Raw genomic sequence first — 20,887 nt, 5'->3', positions numbered from 1 at the left:
GTAACCTAACATAACCCAATATGGGCTAAAACAGGCTCTGCGAGTTTGGCTGACAAACTAAGATAATATTTACTTCAGTTGGATTTTGTGAGATCAAGTGTTGACACATCACTCTTTGTGAAAATATCGCATGAGATGATTCTATATATTCTGGTTTATGTTGATGATATAATTGTTACATTCAAGAGCTCATTAAAGATTTTGGCCAAGAAATTTTCATAAAAGATCTTGGTGCTCTATATTATTTTCTAAGAATTGAGGTCATACCACAAAATAGTGGGATAATCCTATCTCAAAGAAAATACATTTATGAACGCCTTGTCAAAACATGTATGGCACTACTCTTGCAACAAGTATTAAATTATTCAAGTTTGAAGGACAGATATTAAATGATGGGCCTTACAATATTCTACTTTCACCAAACCAGATATTTCTTATTTTGGTAATAAAGCATGTCAGTTTATGCATCAACCAACAAATAAACACTGGGCACATGTCAAACAAATTTTAAATTTCTCAAAGGCACTATGAATTTTGGGCAAGGTGCCCAAATGATAGATGTTCAACTGGTGGTTATCTCACGTTTATAGGGCATAATCTGTTATCTTGGAATTTCACTAAACAACACTGTGTGGCAAAGTCTAGTACAGAAGAAGTTGAGTATAAGGCACTTTTAGGGGGAGCTTCAGAGCTCCTAATAGCTAAAGCAAATAGTGAAGGAACTCGGGATCTGTTTTCAAGGACCTTCTGCCATATGGTGTGATAATCTTGGAACAATGTATTTGGCAGCCAATGCAAAGTTTCATGCTCATACTAAACATGTATAAATTGATTTTCATTTTGTCAAAGAGAAGGTAGTCTTACAAAAGCTTGAAATCAGGTTCATAACTTCTAATTCAAAATAGAGTCCAATGTCATCAAGCAATCCAGTTTAGAGAAGGATTCTACAAGTCTAATTGTAAGCCTGTTGATAAGGTGTCTGTATGTGATACAATAAAAATGAAGCCATAACCAATGTAGTATGTTGAATAGGTTAGGAGAGTTTATAAGGTGGGACGTCACCCTCTGTGTCTATGTAATAATCAATACACCTCATCTTCTCTCAAGTTATTCAAGAGAGAAAGAGAGAGTTCTTCAGTAGACCACGTAAAAATCGTGCTTCCTGTGATTGACGTTTTTGTGTGTGATTGGTCAATACGTCCACCAAGTTTTCACAAACTAAAGTTGGAACTCAACCTGAGGGGTACAGAGCTAAAAACCAAGACCGAATTCAAAACCAAGAGATTCATGAATCCCAAACCAGGAAAAAGAGATATTAATTCATTCAATATGATTTCTTATTATTTATACGTTACTACATTTATATCTACTGCGTATTTTTTATGTTTTCGAATATACTGGTATTTTATAGAGAGTAAAAAATCAAACTTTTGAAAACCTCCCGTGCTTTCCCTTCACCAAGATTTGCAAGTCAAGTATCCAGTACCACAGGGTTGCAAGTCAAGAATCCGACTCAGAATAATACTATAAAATTGAACTTCGATTTAGATTTGGATCTGGATCCACTTTTTAAAATTTAAATCTACTGATGGGTCAAGCTTGACCTAACTAATATCCGACCGGTTTGCATCCTTAGTAGGTTCTTGCTTGCTTTTCCGGGAATCAGCTTGAACCCACTGCTTAGGAATCTGCTTTGAATTATTCAAAGGACACGGAATTAGTTGAAAAGAGTTGTGAAAAGGTGACGTTCACATTTTGAATATGTATAGTCTAGAATCACTAGAATATGAGAACTGGAAATATGAGAACTAATATGTGAACTGTGATCTTGTGATTTTCATAGATTTTTTGCTTTTTTCTCTTAAATCTAACTGTACAGATGTGATCTGCATGCTTGGTTTTATAAGAACCCATTCTTGAATAGTCCGATTTTGATGCATAAATGAGATTTTTTAAGGCTTTAAAATCAATCACCTACAATCTTCATAAATATTAAAGCATTCAAAAATCATATTTTTTCATCCAAAATTCAGGATCCAATGGTTGATTCCTAACAAATTCACCATGCCAAGCACATCAACATGGTTGGATTTGTGAAAAAAAAGTGTATGTCTAGTATTCTCATATTCTAGTGACTCGTATAGTCTATATCTAAGATTGGATGCTTTGATAAGGTGCTAATTAGTAATTAGTGTGCATTATTCCGACTAAATTATCAATTTCACCACTTACCTAAGTAAAAATGAACAAAATCTTTTCAGAAGGCCAATACCAAGTGTTCGGTTTGGATCAACTCATATAGAATAAAGTGTTTGCCTGGCGAGCCATAAGTTTAGAATTCAAATCCTATTGCTTACAACTTTGAAATAATATATTTAATTTATAAATGAGCAACATTAAGCTGGATTCATTGCGAATCAAACGCGTCCTCAAGTTGAAGGTGAGAGTTGGTACGGGTGTGCATCTTTAGCAACAAGGCCTAATAAGCCAACTAAAATAATTAAGGAAAATACTTTTGTAGTGTGAAAGCCAAATAAAAAATCAACATGAATGTGGTTCTTGTTTTTCTTACATTCGGACTTGGTTGTAAGAATTTCATGTTGGACTGCAATTCCAACTCCGACTTCAATTAAGGCAATTATCCTATTAATCGGATTAGATAATACCTACATCCGAACCTAATCCATCCTGTTTACGTCTCTACCCAAAGCCAAAGAAAAGGTAAAAAGGTGAATTATGGTTTTACATTTTTTTATTTTTACTTAGAGAAACCTCCTGTTTACGTCTCTGCATCTGGTGAAGTACAAGATGTTCTGTCATGTTTTGTCTGCGTGTGTTCTTGTCCAAAACTGGACAAGGATACTTTTTTTTTTCAAAAATGTGTCAAGGGGTGTCTTGTCCTCTCTTGTTTCAAGGAAGAGGGCAAAACTCTCACAGACATCAAAAAGCATTTTATTAGGATGTGCGCGACCGGTGTCCTGCCTGTCCACACGTCCGGCGTTTTGGTTGTGTGGGTCCCACGCATTAAGCGGACTGTGGACACCACTATTCCCGCAATAATCAAACGCACCCTAAGTTATCTGGTCAAGTGTGCTGAGCCCCTTGTCGGCTCTCTAATTGGGTATAAATTACGCTGCAGATTCCAAATACTGGGCGGCTACTTGAAAATAAATACTACTTGAATGATACTTAAAGTTGATTAGGATAAAACAGATGAGCGGCTACTCTTGCCGTATTTTTTAATTAAAGAATGTTCCATGCCCCTTTCGTAAAGGTCTGAAATTTTGAAGGGCCAATCATAAAATTTCCATGCTTTTTAACGTTCACAAGAATCCCTGAATACCAATTAGAACCCGAATCTGATCGGGTTTTGCAGTGCATTACCCAGTTACGACCCGACCCATTTACACGATTGGATGTAAACAAAAATTTACCAAACCCGGTCAATCAATTATTATTTTTTGAATGAAATATAATGTGAATACTTTTATTATACGATCAAGTTGATTACTCCACGCCTACTTTTCATGGTCTTTCAATCGAGTAATATATGTTCACGCTACCTTTTCTTCCTCTTCTCCAAAATTTTTTGTTCTCTTTTTCTTTTTGGCTATAAATAGAGCCTGGAAGGAAGAAGTTCAACTCATTGAACGATTGGGTTCATCCTGAGAGGACAAAGGAATCTGCTCTTCGAAATCGGAAGCACTCTGTACAAAGGAGGTCAGATCTCTCTCTCTCTCTCTCTCTCTCTCTCTCTCTCTCTCTCTCTCTCTCTGCAGTAGGCTCTGTTTAATAATACTTGTGGCCAAAGGTGTTTGGGGAATTTTGTTTAAGGAGATGAGAATGGTGTTAGAGTGGAGAAAGGGGTGGAGACAGGCCATTTTCAATCACATCCTGTCCCATTTTCTTCTCCGCCCCCATCACTTCTTTCATCTCCTCTCTAACACCGACTCCCATGCGGTGCCTTAGATTTTATTTTTTCTGCATAAATTTGAGTTTGAAGCTGGAGATGGAGAAGAGAGTAAAGGTGGAAATGATTGATGAGGGTGGATCTCCCCTCTCATCTCCACTCGGATCTCCCAAATACGGAATTCCAAACGGCAGGGCTTCTTGGGATTTCCCCGCCCGACCTCTCATCTTCGACTCCCAAACAAGGTTGTTGACTGTTGGACCCGTGGAAGCCCCGCAATAACAGGATAGTGATTGGATGCCGAAATCCGTCCAAATTGGACCATATTATAAACTCAGTCTCCGAAACCCTGCCCAAATTCGGGGATGAAATTGTTCTTGGGATTCCATCGCTCACGAAAAAATCCAGAGTTTCTATAAAAATGTTTCCTGCAATACTTGGTGGTAATTTCTCGATTAATAACAGGAACTAGGAAACATTTTTACTGCCTATAGGTTGAAAGAAAGTGACATTTTATGGTTTTTCGAGTGATTGGTACGAGCTTTCACTGCACGTCCCCTTGTGGTGGGATGTTGCAGGTTCAAAATCAGTTGTTCTGCTTAAAATAAAACTGAAGTTCAAAGTTAAAATTGCAATAGGTTAAAAGAAAGTGACATTTTGTGGTGTCCATATTTTGGGTGCGTCTGGTTCAAACCCCCACCTGTTTTTCCTGTAAGTCTCTGCGTGGATGGAGCTCGATGGATTCCTTGGGATTTACTTCTTAGAACGCGTTTGTGTCGCACCAAAAGTTGGTGGATTCCATGGAAATACGCAGAGAAAGAGGTGTTTCCATGGGCACCACCAAAGCGACACAAACATGGGGATTGTTTTCTCCGAAGGAAACAACCCAACAATCAACGTTCGGATACCCTTTTCCACTGTAAGCATTCCAGAGAGGGGGATCAAACTCCCTTTTCGCTTGATGCAAACGCCCTTGGCAAAATGGACCCGAGTGACTCGGGGTTCCTATAAAGATTCCATATCATCAAGATATACTTTTTGGGCGAGCCCAAATAGACGGTTGACTGGGAGATGCAAATCTATTGCAGTCCACATGGGGGAAAGTGATGTTTTTTTTAGTAAATTAGTGGGACTCCCGGTAGGCACTCATGTAAACCCATAACCTGAATATATTAAAGAAATATCACATGCCTGTATTCGCCACAGAAAGAACAAGTGTTGTGCAGGTGAAGGGTGTTCTCCTCAGCCTATCGATGCCCACAATGAGCCCAAGTTGTTAAGTCAATGGTGAGCAGGACCTTAAACCCAATGAAAAATTATGACACCTTGGTTACTCTCATCGAGCAACCATGCCTCAATTTATAGTGTGAGAGGGGTTACATATATGACATTCATGTATGTAAACCCTTCACATGCCATATTGAATGTGAATCTTTCATATTCACGTAACCCTTTTACCACTAATTTCCCAATACTGCCTTCGTTAGTGTCAAACCGGGTAACACTTAAGGTTGGACCCGATCCGAAATATCCAACATTCTTTCACTTGACCCATTGACACGGAAAGACATAAAATTGAGGTTCATACCGTTATCTCGACTTAATTTTTTATGGAGGTTCACATGTTATCCGGTATCACAAGAATGAATCATATGAGTCATGGAGATAAACACCTCTTTATAAAATGTCATATTTTCATGTAATACAATATAATTCATTTTCAGTGCTTTAGTATGTTGAGATTACATTTATGAATAGGCTGGTCTCTAACCCATTCTATTGGTTCTTTAATATTATTATTTTGTTATTCTCTTTAACCAAATGAGAGATCCTTTATGCAGAATCAATAATATATAAAGTTTAGTTTCATAAATATGATCACATATAAGCATAATGTATTGTCATACATAAAAAAAAATCAAGCATACTCATCTCCTTTACATGTTGAAAATATAATCCTGGTGCTAGCCCTTTAGTAAGGAGATTCAGAGTCATTTTCTTCGTACTGATTGTATCAATATATATATTAGATGATTCTCAATCATTTTTTTAGCAATAAAGTACTTTTACTTCATGTGTCAATACGAGGTTGAGCTCTTATTGTTATTCGAGAAGGACACAACCGCTTCATTATCACAAAAGATCTTTAATGGTTTCTCAATAAAGTCCATAATTCCAAGACTTATAATAAAGTTTCTTATTCAAATAACTTAAGATAAAGTATCATATAGAGTAATAAATTTTGCCTCTATGATATGAGCAACAGTTGTAGACTGCTTTTCACTTCTCCATGAGACGACACCACCTACTAGTAGGAAGATGTATCTACTAGTGACTTTCTACTGTCGAGACATTCTCTCAAGTTCGCATTAGAGTATCGAATGACCTATAGGTGGTCAACCTTTCTTTAAGTCAACATATAGTCATTTGTTCTTTGCAAATAGTGCATAACATTCTTCGTTGCCTTCTAGTGCGTAATGCTTGGATTTAACTGATATCTACCTGGCATTCTCATAGCAAATACGATATCTGGACCGCTGAAGCATATGGGACAATTGTCATCTGAGTCTTTTTATTATTATCCCGCGGACAGTCCTTTAGGTTCAATTTATTCTCTTTCACTATGGGTGTCAAATTAGGAAAACATTTTCTCATCCCATATCTTTTAAGAACTCTAAGAATATAGGATTTCTGAGAGAGACGAAAGACACCCTTAGTTCTATTATGACAGATCTCAATTCCAATAACATATACGACCTCACCCATGTCCATGTCAAAATGAGAGGAAAAAAATATTTTATCTCATATAGTATGCTCAAATAATTAGTTGCAAGAAGAATATCATTAACATACAAAACCAAAACTGTGAACTTACTCCTACTAGCTTTAAGGTATATGCATTGATCAACAATGTTTTTAGTGAATCCAAAGTTCAGAATTACTTGATTGAACTCTTTATACCACTGGTGGAAGGCTTGTTTATGTTTATAAATTGACTTTTTCAATTTGCAAACTAAATAATTTAAATCATCTACACTGAAGCCATGAGGTTGTTGCATATATACCTCATTTTTCAGATTCTCATTTATGAAAATAATTTTCATATCTATTTGTTGTAGCTCTAAATCAAAATGAGCTACGAGGACTATGATTATCCTCAACGATTCTTTAGTTGAAAGAGAAGAAAAAGTCTCATTTTAATCAATGCCCTCCATCTGTGTGAAACCCTTTGCAATGAGCCTAACCTTGTACCTCTCTACTTGACCTTTGGAGTCTATCTTGGTCTTAAAAACCCACTTACAACCAACAAGTCTTACTTTATCAGGTAGAGGTAAAAGATCTCACACTTGTTTTTTACCATAAAGTCAAACTTTTCTTTCATAACATTGATATGATGTGTTGATATTTCACTTTCAATGACTTTTGTAAAGGAAAAGAGATCATCATCAATGTTTATGAAATTATTAAGCTCTTGCAAATACACCATATAGTCTGGATGGATAATAGTTTTTTTGGTCCTTGTAGACCTCTATACAGGCGTCATAGGTGATTCAAAATGAACCTCTAAATCTTGTTGTTATTGTATATCCTCATCAACAACTTGTTCTATATGAGATTGATGTTCATTGATCGACTTTTTTTTGACATTATCCAAAGATAAAATAATAACAAAAAATTAGGTTTTTATCCTTCGCAGGTATGGAACCTGAATCTTGCATTTTCTCAAATTCAATACTTTGAGATGCATTTATCCTTATAGAATAATTTTTAAGAAATAACGCTTTATCTGTTTCTACTATCTATGGTATATCAGATGAATAATAAAACCTAAAGCCCTTTGATTTTTCTAGATAACGAATGAAAAATCTACTAGTCATCCTAGGACGAGACTTTTGTATGTGGGTTATACAATTTAGCTTCAACTAGATATTCTCATATGCACATATATGCCAAGAAAAGTTTTCTATTAGTTCATAACTCATAAGTAGTTTTTTGAACAACCTTTACAGGAACCTTATTCAAAATATGTACTGGTGTCATAAGAGCTTTAACCCACAAGGTCAATGGAATGTTTGCGTAATTCAACATCGCTTAAACAATTTCTTTAAGTGTATAATTTTTTCTTTCTGCTACACCATTCTGGTAAGCACTACCAGGCATGGTATATTGAGGTAGATTACCTTTCTCTTTTAAAAACTTTGTTAATGACCATTTCTTTTGTCCCATCTCAATAAAACGATCATAATAGTTGCCACTTCTATCAGACCTAATCACTTTAATAACTTCACTAGTTTCTTTCTTTACTTCTTTCTTGAAGTTCTTAAAAAACTGAAAGACTTCTGATTTTTTAAATAAAGTTGAGATACATATATCGTGAGCGATCGTCTATAAAGGTGACAAAATATTTTTCACCTGTGTAACACGGAGAAAAAAGCCTGTAAACATCCGTATGCACGATATTTAACTTTTCATTGCTGTGTTTGACATCTTTTTTATATGTGCTAAATTGCTTAGCCTTTATGTAGGCAACACATGGTTCTGTATTTGTGAAATCAAAGGATCCAAGAATTCTTTCTTTCACAAGTCTTTAGACTCTCTCTTTCGAAATGTACCCTAACCTTCGATATCAAAGCAAATGCGATTGATTCTTCTTTAGACTATGTTTATTGTCAATCATAGTGTTCTCAATAGAGTGGGATTCTCAAATTTAGAATTTGGTTTTCAAACGATACAAACCATTACACACATATACAAAACCTACAAGAATATAATTTTTAACAATAATAAGCTTGGACTTTTCAAATTTAAAAATAAAACCAAAGTTATCAAGTTTTAAAATTGAAATAAGCTTTCGATTATAGGATAAAACATAAAATATATCGATCAAATCCAAAATAAATCTTAATTCTAACACAACTCTGCAAGTTCCAATATTCTTGACATGCGAATACATCTTATTTCTTGAGAAGATGCATCTTTCATGCTTTGTTGGTTCCCTTTTGTTTAAAAATGTCTGCAAAGAGTAGGCAATATGTATTGTGGCACCATAATCAATCCACCAACTATGCAATAAAATATGGATCAAATTATACTATGAGAAACAAATGACTTGTTACTTTTATTTTTGAGTCATTTCTTATGCTTCAGACAGTCTACTTTCTTATGTTCCTTCTTTTTGCAGAAGAAACACTTTATAGAAGAGCTTTCTGCCTGGGATTTGACTTTCGTATGGAAGTTTGAACTCTCCTTAGAGGTTTTCTTCTTTTTCTTTTTCATGAAGGAACATTTTTTTGCCCCTGGCTTACGTTTTCCCTTATGAAAGCTCATATGTGTAGTCGACACCCTCTTGTCCTTTAGTCTTTCTTCCTCTTTAACACACTTGGTCAAGAGGTCATTAACAGACTACTTATCGTTATATGTATTGTAGGAGATCTTGAATGATTCATATTCACTAGGCAATAAGGTTAAAATAAGATAGACCAAGAAAGAGTTAGAAATGACGAACTTCATGTCATTTAACTGAAATGCAATATTTTTCATCTCCAAGATGTGTTGTCGGATGTGACTCTCACAAAAATATTTTATAGACACCAATTTGGACATCAATGTATTGACCCTAGTCTCATTAGAACTGGCGATTTGAGTTTCAATGACTTTCAAAAATTTCTTCACTGTCTTGTAGTGAGAGATAACTCCTCGAATGTTCTTAGCCACTCGAGATTGTAAAACCAACAAGCTAAGTCTATTCGAGCGCTTTCACTTCTCAGAGTTAGCCTTCTGTTTGGTTGTACTCTACTCTATAAGAGCGGGAGGTTCGTTAATCTTAAGGGTGAAATCTAGGTCCATGTAATCGATAGTGAATAACACTATTTCTTTTCAATTTGAGAAATTGGATCCGTTTAATAAGGGTATGTTACTAGAACCGTCAATGATGAAAGAACTTGATATAACAACAAACCAAAGAAAAGACTTTATTATTGCTTAAACGAGATTCATGTTGAAAAGGTAAAAACTGAGACCCTTTATTATTTACCTTTTCTGATACAAGCATAATTGAGTCATTATCATTCCACTTTGGTGAAAATGATAATATTCATATTTGTTTCGTCTCTTTAATTCTCAAATAATTAATTTTAATTGGTAAAAGTAACATATCATGTAACCAAAGGCAATTCAGTATTGTACCTTTCGGTACGAACATGCTTCATGAGTTGATATACATATTTATTATTACACCCTATGTGAATTTAAAACATAATGACTTACGGGTAGAATCATTGTTTTATAAAGTCACACACAATCATAACGCTGAATCTTAACACGGTTTAAAGAATTCTTAATCAACATAACTTAGATCACTTTATCACTTTGGTGATAGCATGAGTCAGTTAATCAAGATTTTTTACCTCAAACATATTTGTATTATGGAGCATGCACATGCACACATGATAATGCATGCATATTCATGATAAAACATGCATTATATCACAAAAAAATATAAATTCATGATTCAACTTATATGCATAAATATATTTTGATGAAAATGCATCATAAATGTCATAAACTTAGTCATAATTCATGCTTGAAATATTATGCACAACTTAAATAACATAGAATGCATTTATTGGACATGCTTAATGCTTCCTTAACAATAAACATGTATAAAGAATGAAAAATGACAAAAACATGCTCTTATGGGTAAAACCTGAGGTCCTTAAGTTGGAACCAGTCTGAAACGATTTTGAACCGGTCAACCAAGGGCTTGAACCAACTTTTGAGCAGTCGAACCGATCTGAAATATGTATAAAAGGTTATAAACCCCTAAAACCGAATGAGAAAATTCATGTTTCTTCATAGATTCATGAAAACAGGGTTTCTAAATTTAGGAACCAGTGAAAAACCGATAATAAGCATTTAAAAATGGCTCTGAACCGGTCCTAGAACTCTCTGTATCGATCATCGAACCAGTTCTATTTTAAATGATATTAAATAGTACATGAACCTTATTTTAAACATAATCTGATTCAATCGGGATCCAAATTCAGTTCTAATGGATCCAAGGTCAGATTCCTTTAGTCTAGATCCAGACCCATGTATGATCATCTCCCAGGTTGGATCCAATGATCTAGACCTGATTCAGATCCATGATTTAGTCCAAATAAGAATTGGGTCAGATCTGGATCTATAATGTGATCCATATTCAGACCCGGTCCAAATCAAATATGGATCACCACCTAGTCTAGACCTAGACCCAATCTATAATGGATTCGGGTCCGATCTATGGATCTGGTCTGGTCCGATCCAAGGGTTCAGGTCTAACCCAGACCTAGAATCTCAAATGGACCCGGGTCTGGTCTGAACCCTATGTCCGGGTCTTGTTTGGTCTTCGGGATCGGGTCCAGATGTTGGGTCCGAGTCTGGACCCACCAACCAAGGAAGTGTTTTAAAACGAAAAAAGGGTTTCAATTTTTGAGAAACAGAAACGTTCGATTTCTAAAAATCTGAAAGGCAAAAACCTTGCCTTCCCCCTTTTTCTGTAGACTACTATCGCTGCCCCCCGTTTCAGAGGATGACACCGCGAGGCCGCCGTCGATGACGCTCGTCTCTCCTCGCACTTCCTCGACGTATGTCGTCTACTCCCAAAGGAGAGGATGGTGTATGTTCGCCCCCGATGATTCACTGAATCCCACGTCTGTGTTCGGGGGTCTAAATGAGCACCACATATACAAGCACATGGGGCTCGTATTCCCGTGTATGTTGACATCACTTAGCATTGGAGTGTGGTGCGGTTACAAAGACTTAAGTACCCTTTCTTGCTATTCTTCTCATAGAGCGATGGTTTGAAAAAATGACAAAAATGCTTTTTATTCAAAAAAGAAAAAACAAACAGTTCAAAAAAAGGACAAACATGTCCTCCATCCAGAAAGTCAAGGATGATGTTGACTCTTCAAAGTCTACCCAGCGAAACAAACCTTAATCGTTTGAGAAAATGACAAAAATGTCCTTCATTCAAAAAAGAAAAAACAAACAGTTCAAAAAAAGGACAAACATGTCCTCCATCCAGAAAGTCAAGGATGATGTTGACTCTTCAAAGTCTACCCAGCGAAACAAACCTTAATCGTTTCGCCGATGGTAATCCGGCGAAACGATGGTGAGCCGACGATCCGATGGTGAGTCGGTGATCCGATGGTCATCCGACGAAACAAACCTGAGCCATCAAAAATGTCCGTTTGAACTTTTCATCGTCATCTTCTTCTTCTTTCTTCTCCGTAAAACACTGTAAAACCCTCTCTCTCTAGAGAAGAAATCAAGGGAGGTAAAGAGTTCCCCCTGGAGAAGGCCATGAACATCAACCCTCTCACTCTCTCTCTCTTCTCTCTCTACTTCTGTGCCTGATTTAGAGTTTTTGCCCTTACAGGAGGGGGGTTTGGGGGCTCCCCTCCGGCGCGGATCCCGCTGCGCGGTCAGCGAGCGGGGGGTCCAAGGGGGCCCGCCCTTGGCGGGGGGCTCGGGGGGCAGCGCCCTCGAGACCAAATTTTTTTTGGGCCTTCCAACAACGATTTGTAGTATTATCGAGCTTTCCTACAGCGATTTGTAGTATTTTCGGGTCTCCAACGAAACACTATAGTGATTTGCGGAAGATACTACAAATCGCAAATTGCTATAGCGATTTGTAGTGTCTTCCGTAAATCACTATAGCGATTTGTAGTGTCTTCCGTAAATCACTATAGCGATTTGTAGTGTCTTCCGCAAATCACTATAGTGATTTGTAGATTCTTCCACAAATCACTATAGCGATTTGTAGATTCTTCTGCAAATCGCTATAGCGATTTGTAGTGTTATTCAGTAAGCAAATCGCTGTAAATCGCTACCTGAATTAGGATCAACTTGTCAGGACCATATCTCCCTAACCGGAGGTCATATTCCAAATCCGTAAAAAGTGGTGTCTTCGTTATTGAGTCTAGTTTATTTCTGTAATTTTTCAACGATTTTTATTGTCATTTCATTCACCATTTTAACTAAAAACCAGACTCTTATTATTTTGTGTTATTTGAGTTGCACAACACCATTCTCGCTTGACATCCACATCTTAATTCTGGCATGCTCCTTGTTGGATTTTCCATTGATTTCTTTCAACCTTGCTTGGAATAAAAATATGTCTTTCTCACCACGATATCCTGTGCATTTTTTGACCACGACACCTGGGACCCGTGCCGAGGGGAGCCCCCGGACCCCCTCCTATAAGGGCAAAAACTTTAAATCAGGCTCCACAATGAATCAAGTTGAACGATGCTACCCACGCTGGGAGGAGCCCCCAAACCCTCCTTTTAAAAGGGCAAAAACTCTAAATCAAGCTCCACAATGAATCAAGTTGAACGATGCTATCCACGCTGGGAGGAGCCCCCAAACCCTCCTCCTATAAGGGTAAAAACTCTGAATCAGACTCCACAACTCTTCAAGTTGAATGATGCTACCCACGTTGGGAGGAGTCCCCAGACCCCTCTCCTGTAAGGGTAAAAACTCTGAATCAGGATCTACAACTCATTTTGTTGAATGATGTTATCCACGCTGGGAGGAGCCTCCAAACCCTCCTCCTGTAAGGGTAAAAACTCTGAATCAGGTTCCACAACAGTCAATGTGCAGGTCAGTCGGTGCTTGATGGAGCAATGTAGGATCTCCTGCTGGATGTGCACAGAAGCAGAAAGAGAAGGGAGAGAGAGAGAGTGAAAGAGAGTTGATGTTCATGGCCTCCTCCAGGGGAGATTTCTTTCTCGGATAATCCTGCAGTGCAAAGACTGGGTCTTAAATAATCATCTTTGGAGCACTTAAGTCTTTACAACCACTCCTTTTCAAGAATTGTCATTTTTTTTGGCACAAATGGAGAAGAGGGTACTTAAGTCTTTGCAATCGCATCAAACTCCAATGCTAATTAATGCTGACAAACATGGGGATACGAGACGCATATGCTTACATACGTGGTGCTCTTTGGGACCCCCGAACATGAGATGTAGCTAACTCCCCTGTTCGGGGGGGGGGGGGGGGGGAGACATATAACCTGCTTCGCTCCCAAAGGCACCCGATGATGCTGGATAACCTTGACCCTCCACCCCCGTTTCTGTAAACGACAACCGTCGCCCCCGATGTTTCAGAGGATGGTACCAGCGAGGCTGACGATGATGGCGAGCGGCTCCCCCTTCCCTCCTCGATGACTGCAACCGGGTAGCCGGCTTACACCGGTGCAGGTAAGGGTTCTCTATTTTTTTTTATACTCATCTGCCATGGGGGCTACAGTCGCCACCGGAGGCCCGCTGTCGCCTGCCCGGCCGGCAACAGTTGGACGATGGTGTCGACGACCTCCATCGTCCACCACCATCCAACTGCGTAAGGCAAATGCCTTCCGTGAGGAGTCTTTTTTTTAGAAAAATCGAAGACTTTCATCCTTTTGTTTGTCCATTGAACAGAGGTCAAACTTTTGTGTCATAAAACTAAAAAAAAAGGTGATCTCAATCCTGGGACTGGGAGTTCTTCTCAACATATCCTAATGCCCCCTTTGTGAATTGATCGTAGTTACATCGTTAAATTTCATTTCGTCATTGATATTTGTGATTATAAATCGAGTGAATTAGGAGCCACATTTGGGTGACTTTCACCTTGTGTCCCCGTGTCTTTTAACTGCTTCGGTGTCGAGAGTAGAAATCAAAGGAGTGGTTAAGTATCATGGCTACATGACACCCGCAATCACATGACAGCATTGCGTGAGGCCCTCAGCTACATAGTCCCGACATCACATGGCCATTACGTAATTTTTAGGATTTTCTTGCTTAGGTAACTTTTGAATATGGCTGTTTTGTCCTGAGATAGAGAGCCATCATCTACTTTTGAATATGGCTGCTCTATGTATCCCTGTTCTGGTGTCGATGGTGAACGCACTCGCATGGCGGCAAGCCCATCAAGTGGCTTGTTGATGAGGATTCTCGTTATCCAAAAAAAAAGAAAAAGAAAAAGGAGCCACACTTGAAACTTGTACTCAACAGAGATTAGGATACTCACCCCCTGTGCTTTAACAGGCTCACAGCTCTGCATATATACGGCAATGGATCCGCTGGGTGTGGTTAAAATGATTGCAAAAGGCATCTTGAAGATTCAAGAGATGACACATCAGTTTGACAGCGAACTGGATGATCTCAATTGCACGTTACAAAGCATCAAAGTCGTCAGACCCTTCTTCGAGCAGCTAGCTGTAGGCAGCAGCAGCAGCCTCGACAAGCTAACAGCGGAAAAACGTGCCCTGATGAACACACTGGTTGAACAGCTGAAGGAGTGTGACAAGTGCGTCAACGAGTGTGCCAAGGTGAACCCCGTGAACTTGTTCGACATAAATGCTTACGGAGACAAACTGAAAGGCCTCAACAAGAAGCTGGATGTCTCCATGAATAGGACTTTGTTGATTCAGATGTGGTTGAGCGGCACCTTTGCCCAGGGGATAAGCGAGTACGGCGACTACGGTTACGCGGTGCCGAAGCTTTGCAGTCCGGCTATTGGGCTGGACGAGACAGAGAAGGAGGTAGAAGCGATGCTGTTGCAGGAGGGCACGTCAGTGGTTGGAATATGTGGAATGGGAGGGTCGGGGAAAACCACTCTCGTGCAGAAGCTATGTGGGAACCACGAGTTTAAAGGTATGGTTAACTATATAAACTTTTCATTTTCTTTAAGTTTGATTTTGGGCTAGGTCTGAACCTAAGAGTTGAGGTCAAAGGAGCGGTTAAGTGCCATACCCAATCTCTATGGGGGGCCTACTATTAAGCGATTAGCTGTGTTGAATAGTCATGGCACTTGGCCGCTGCTCCTGCACCTGCCCCCCAACGTGGCTGCCCTACACAGTTGAGGGCTGATCAGGTAAAAAGCGTTTTATTAATAGAAAACGGGATCAGGTCAGAGTGTGCTCTGATGCCGTTGATGTCAAGATGAGCAGCGTCCACAACCATTACTACCGGAAAACATTTAACAATAAAAAGCTTACCAAGTATGATAAACATGTATCCTGCAAATGGGAAACGTGTAGGAAACAGTTTCCCAAATATGGGAAAAGCGTTTCTCTTAAGGTGGGAAACGTGTTTCTCATAATTTTTTTTGGTGTTTTCCATACATTTCGGAAGAGTGGTGTTTCCCGTTTGAGAAACGGTTTGCTGAGAAATGCATTTCCCATCCTTGTATAGTGTTCTTGGTAACCCTGATTTAACATAACACAAATCTGCAATAAGAAATTTTATTTCAAGTATGTTTTGTAATCCGAACGCTGGCCAATTCTTGTTGTTTTGCATCTTGCAGCCAAGTTTGAAACTATTGTCTACTTGACTATTTCGAGGACGGCGACGAATTTGACAGAGCAGGTTCAGACGCTGTGGAAGGCGTTGGTGAATCCAAACTACGTGCCTAATTTTAAAGACGAGAAAGCTGCAATTAACCAGCTAAGAGACGCTGTAAGAGATAGAGAAAAAGGGGAGAAACCGGTTCTGGTAGTTCTGGACGATGTTTGGAAAGAATCAGTTCTGAAGGCCCTGGTGATCAAGAAAAGGGGCTTTAAAACCCTGGTTACGTCTAGGGAGAATTTCACGCAGTATCAACGGAGTTGCCAACCGAAAATGCTGGGGATGAGGGACGCCAAGCTGCTATTCCTCTATCATGCCCTCGACCCTGATGAAGACCTCCAATACTCGGATGACCAGCTTGTCTTGTCAAAAGAAAAGGGCTTGGATGATCAGCTGGTGGAACAGGTACTCTTCCAGTCTAGTTTAGCACTAAAGAAAAACTCAACCCCATCATTCACACGTGTATGCTTGAACCAATAGTATCTAAAATGGACTTCCTGATGGGAAGGTAGGATTGGGTAAAACGCTATTGCACACTTTTAATGTGCTTGGGAACCTGGTTGCCTACCATCTTTGGGATACAACCTGTCAGCTATGGGGCCCAACAGTAGGTGTTGGGTGATCAGGTGCAGCAGCACACATAAAACCTGATCTCAATTCTCCTAATGAATGTATCCAGATTAATGAAAGACTTTAAGGTCTTGTTTGAAAACTAGTAGCTGGGATGGAAAGTGGCATTTCAGGAAGTGGATTTGGTGTAAATACAATGCCACTTCTCATCACAAATGCATTAGTTCCCATCCCAGCAAACTGTCACCAGGTTGTAGTTTGACCAACTTTTTGCCAAATGCATTAACTCCTGTCCCAGTTCCTAGATTCCAAACAGGCCCTAAGAAAAATTGAGAGATTTTTTTTCAATAATGATCCATCTTATTAGGCAAATCCATATAATCCTTCCCTTATTTGATTTTGCAAAATCATCCACCTGTTTTTCAAAGTCATCCCCCTTTCTTTCCATCCATGGCAAAGTCATCCTTCAGGCAACTAGAAATAACATGATAGAAGGGTGCATTTGTCCTAATATTTTGAAATGTAAGGGAAAGATGATTCTGGATTTGCCTTACAATGGATGGACGATTGTGAAAAAACTCAAAAATTAAAATTTTACAAAATTGATTGTAGTTTTTTAAAAGAAATTGGACTCTCTCTCAACACACAAAACCACGTCAAAGTTGGCAAGCTTTATTCTCTACTTGAAAACAGAGGTAGACCGAAGGAGTGCCAATGGATTTGGCAGCTACCACTTCTAGGGAGGTGATAGTTACCAATTTTAGAATTTAGTGCAAATACAAAGGGGAGTGGATCTCACTTTCTTTACCAAATACATAATAACCCCAGCTGCCACTTTCCAAGCATCCACCACCAAGGTAGTTTTACCAATATTTAATCAAACGCATCAACTCCCATCCCTGTTGCCAGTTCCCACAGAGCCTTAAACCTGCATCAATCACTGATAGCCACTTTCCAAACACTAATCTCCTACCCATCAGATTGGAAAGCAGATCAGGTCATATTGCATATGACCGATCAATAGCTATACACAACCTCCACCGCACATCCCATTTGAGAACTCTGCTTGTTACTTGGGGCTGTGAGAGGAGGCCTACACAACCACGAACTCCAAAGAATTTATCCATTTGGGAGGGCTTCTTACCGGTAGAACCACTTTAGAGTCCCAAGGTGATTATTTACTCTCTTTCTCTCTCTCCAATAGCAAACTTGTGCAAATAGTAATATGAATAGGGCTAGCGATGGCTTGGGTTTCGCTCGGATTGTTCCCATACCAAACTCTATTAGAGAGAGAGAGAGCACCTTGGGACTCTAAATGAATACCACCAAGCGGTAGCTATAGCATTTCTCAATTTTTATCCATGCTACTTCCTTTCGTATTAATGATGTGTTACAACTATCTGATTGCAGATAGTGAGAGGCTGCAAAGGCCTCCCACTAGCATTGGAAGTGATAGGGGCCGCATTGAAGAAGCAGAGTGGGAAAAAGTGGGAACGCACAGCGCAGTTGCTTCGGAAAGGAGGCGAAGTCTTTGAAAATCATAAGGAGATCCTCGAGCGGCTGCAGAGCAGCTTGGATATGGACATGAGTCAAACAGAACTGGAGTGCTTCATGGACTTGGGTTGTTTTCCAGAAGATGCAAGCATCCCCGGGTCTGCTCTCATAGACATGTGGGTTGTGATCCGAGGCCTTCACGAACTTGACGCTTTCCAAGTCCTGGAAAAACTCTCCAAAAGGCAACTGGTGGTGCTCTTCGAAAGAACAAGGTGCACCCGTTTATATGTGGTTGGTGATTATAGCTCAGATTTGCTGTAATGAAAAATCTATTCACATACTTGTAGTTATGTTTTTTAACTCTTCAAGGAAGGAAGCAGGGGAAGCTGATGGAAGCTTGAGCGGCCTCTTTGTGAAGCAACACGATCTACTAAGGGACTTGGCCATCTATCGCAGTAAGCAGACCAACCATGCGAACCAGACTATAAGAGTTGTCGTGGACAAAGGAGAGGACGGCCGCCTCAATTGGCACAACCTACAACAATCTAGCAGGCGTGGATTATCTATGGCAGCTGGGACCGACTCGGGGTTCATTCTAGCAGTTCTTTGCTTTGCATTAGCTCTTGGATATCTTCTTCATTATGTCTCAGTTTTGCTGCTGTGTTTCCTGCTTTTCTGCTGCGTATTGGCTTATCTTCTAGTAGGTGACACGTTGTCACCTTCCCATCTTGTTGATTCGTTCAGTTCCTCTTTCCGTCGACGCGAGGATCAAGCCCACACAATTCAAATTGTTTCCATTAACACAGGTGATTATTTTCTACACCAAAGAAGTTTGTGTGAAACTTTGTTTTTTATTTTGTTTTCCCTTCTGTTCCGGCAGGCATGGTTATTAGGTGATCGGGCCTGAGTACATTTCAAAGTACTTGGCCACACAAAATGCAAAAAACTGCCGTGCATTCTGCAATTTTGTGTGTAAACACAAACATGGAAAATCACTGCATGCAATTGCGAAAATTTACAAGTGCAGCGAATTTTTATGTTCTTGTGTAGGCTTACTTTGTAAAGTACTCGGGTCCCCATCACTGGATCTGCTCCGACGTGTGTAGGGTTGCTTTTCAGCATGACAAGCATTCAATTTGATTTGTGTGCAGACAAGATGAAACGCAACGATTGGCCCAGCTCGCCATCCTTCCTTGGAGCTGAAGTTCTCATACTGAACTTCTCTGCTGAGTCGTATTGTTTACCACCCTTCTTGAGGAGCATGACGAATCTCAAGGTTTTGATCATTGCAAATCGCAGCTCCGTTCATGCAAAACTAAGTGATCTTCCTCCTGTAGGATCTCTCAAGGAACTGAGATGTGTCAGGCTTGGGAAGATCTACATCTCTGCAGCAAGGAATGCTTATCCAAAACCATTGCAGGGACTGGAGAAGCTATCGATAAACAGTTGCACGTTTGACGGAGAAGAGAGTGATAAGCGTCCAGCATTCGATGCCTCGATCCTCCTTCCCAATCTAATAGAGTTGGAAGCAAACTACTGTCAGGGAACGTTGCAGAAGCTACTGCCCGGAGTTTGCAAGATGAACGAACTAAAGAAGCTGAGCATAACCAAGTGCCCTGATTTGATGGAGCTGCCGCAAGGGATCGGTGGTTTGAGAAAATTAGAAGTGCTGAGGTTGCATGGTTGTTCAGATCTTAATGGGTTGCCAGACTCGTTGTGCGAACATGAGTGTCTCAGACATCTGGATATATCCGACTGTGGGAAGATGGAAATGCTCCCTGAGAAAATTGGTGCGCTACCCCGCCTAAAGAAGATGGACGTGAGGGGTTGTTTGTCATTGAACGACCTTCCTCACCTCCCTCAATCGGTGGGGTTGATGGTAGGCCGTACAACGATCGTCTGTTACGAAGATGATGCTCATCTGTGGGAGGAATTCGGGATAAAGTTGGATAAGCGCAAACAGGAAGTGAACTTGGGCTTTCTATCGACGACCTGAACTTGTGTGGTTTTCTCAATGGTTTTTTTTGACTAGCGGATGCATCGACCCCGCAATAAAATTCTGCTAGTTTTTAAAGTACATTTATTTGGATTTGGTTCTTCTGTATTTGGTCATAACATGTCACTGCAAATCTGAATGATGTGGGGATGGAGCCTGTCCCAATATCCAAGTGCCTCTCTTCTATTTCTGCTTTTATTATTTCTATTTTTCTCCCAATTCTTTCGCCCGTTACAACTATCGATACTTTGGAGCATAACCCCCCCCCCCCCCCCCCCTTTCTTCTCCTTTCACTATCACGGGAAACTTTCATTGAGGGTGCTTTATGTTTCTCTTTCCTTTTTGCTATAAGCTGAGATGGGATCCAAATTTGAGTGATTTAATAAGCATGCTTATAAAAACAATCGCGATGGGATCAGGTGCAATAACAATGAAAACAAACAGATCTGACGCTGGGTCAGATCTCAGGCCAAAACAAGATGATAGAAAAAACGCAACATGAAACATGATTTTTAATTACTTGATTCGACGGTGACAAGCCTACAT

General features: G+C 39.6%; 1 protein-coding gene across 1 annotated transcript; it reads left to right on the top strand.

Annotated features, from left to right (window-relative positions):
• Positions 1 to 3,632: 3,632 nt before the first annotated feature.
• On the top strand, positions 3,633 to 20,542 carry LOC149841831 (putative disease resistance protein At5g47280). Its single transcript, XM_089998714.1, has 6 exons — positions 3,633 to 3,720; positions 14,980 to 15,588; positions 16,241 to 16,686; positions 18,262 to 18,617; positions 18,715 to 19,151; positions 19,497 to 20,542. Exons 2-6 carry the CDS (start codon positions 15,006 to 15,008, stop codon positions 20,339 to 20,341), a joined length of 2,667 nt encoding a protein of 888 aa, XP_089854840.1. The 5' UTR covers positions 3,633 to 3,720; positions 14,980 to 15,005; the 3' UTR covers positions 20,342 to 20,542.
• Positions 20,543 to 20,887: the final 345 nt, after the last annotated feature.

The sequence above is a fragment of the Nuphar pumila genome, chromosome 3 (assembly GCF_984573655.1).
Source record: "Nuphar pumila chromosome 3, dmNupPumi1.hap1.1, whole genome shotgun sequence".
Taxonomy (NCBI): domain Eukaryota; kingdom Viridiplantae; phylum Streptophyta; class Magnoliopsida; order Nymphaeales; family Nymphaeaceae; genus Nuphar; species Nuphar pumila.
Note: the sequence above shows the minus strand (reverse complement) of the source record. Positions and strands in the feature narration are given on the sequence as shown.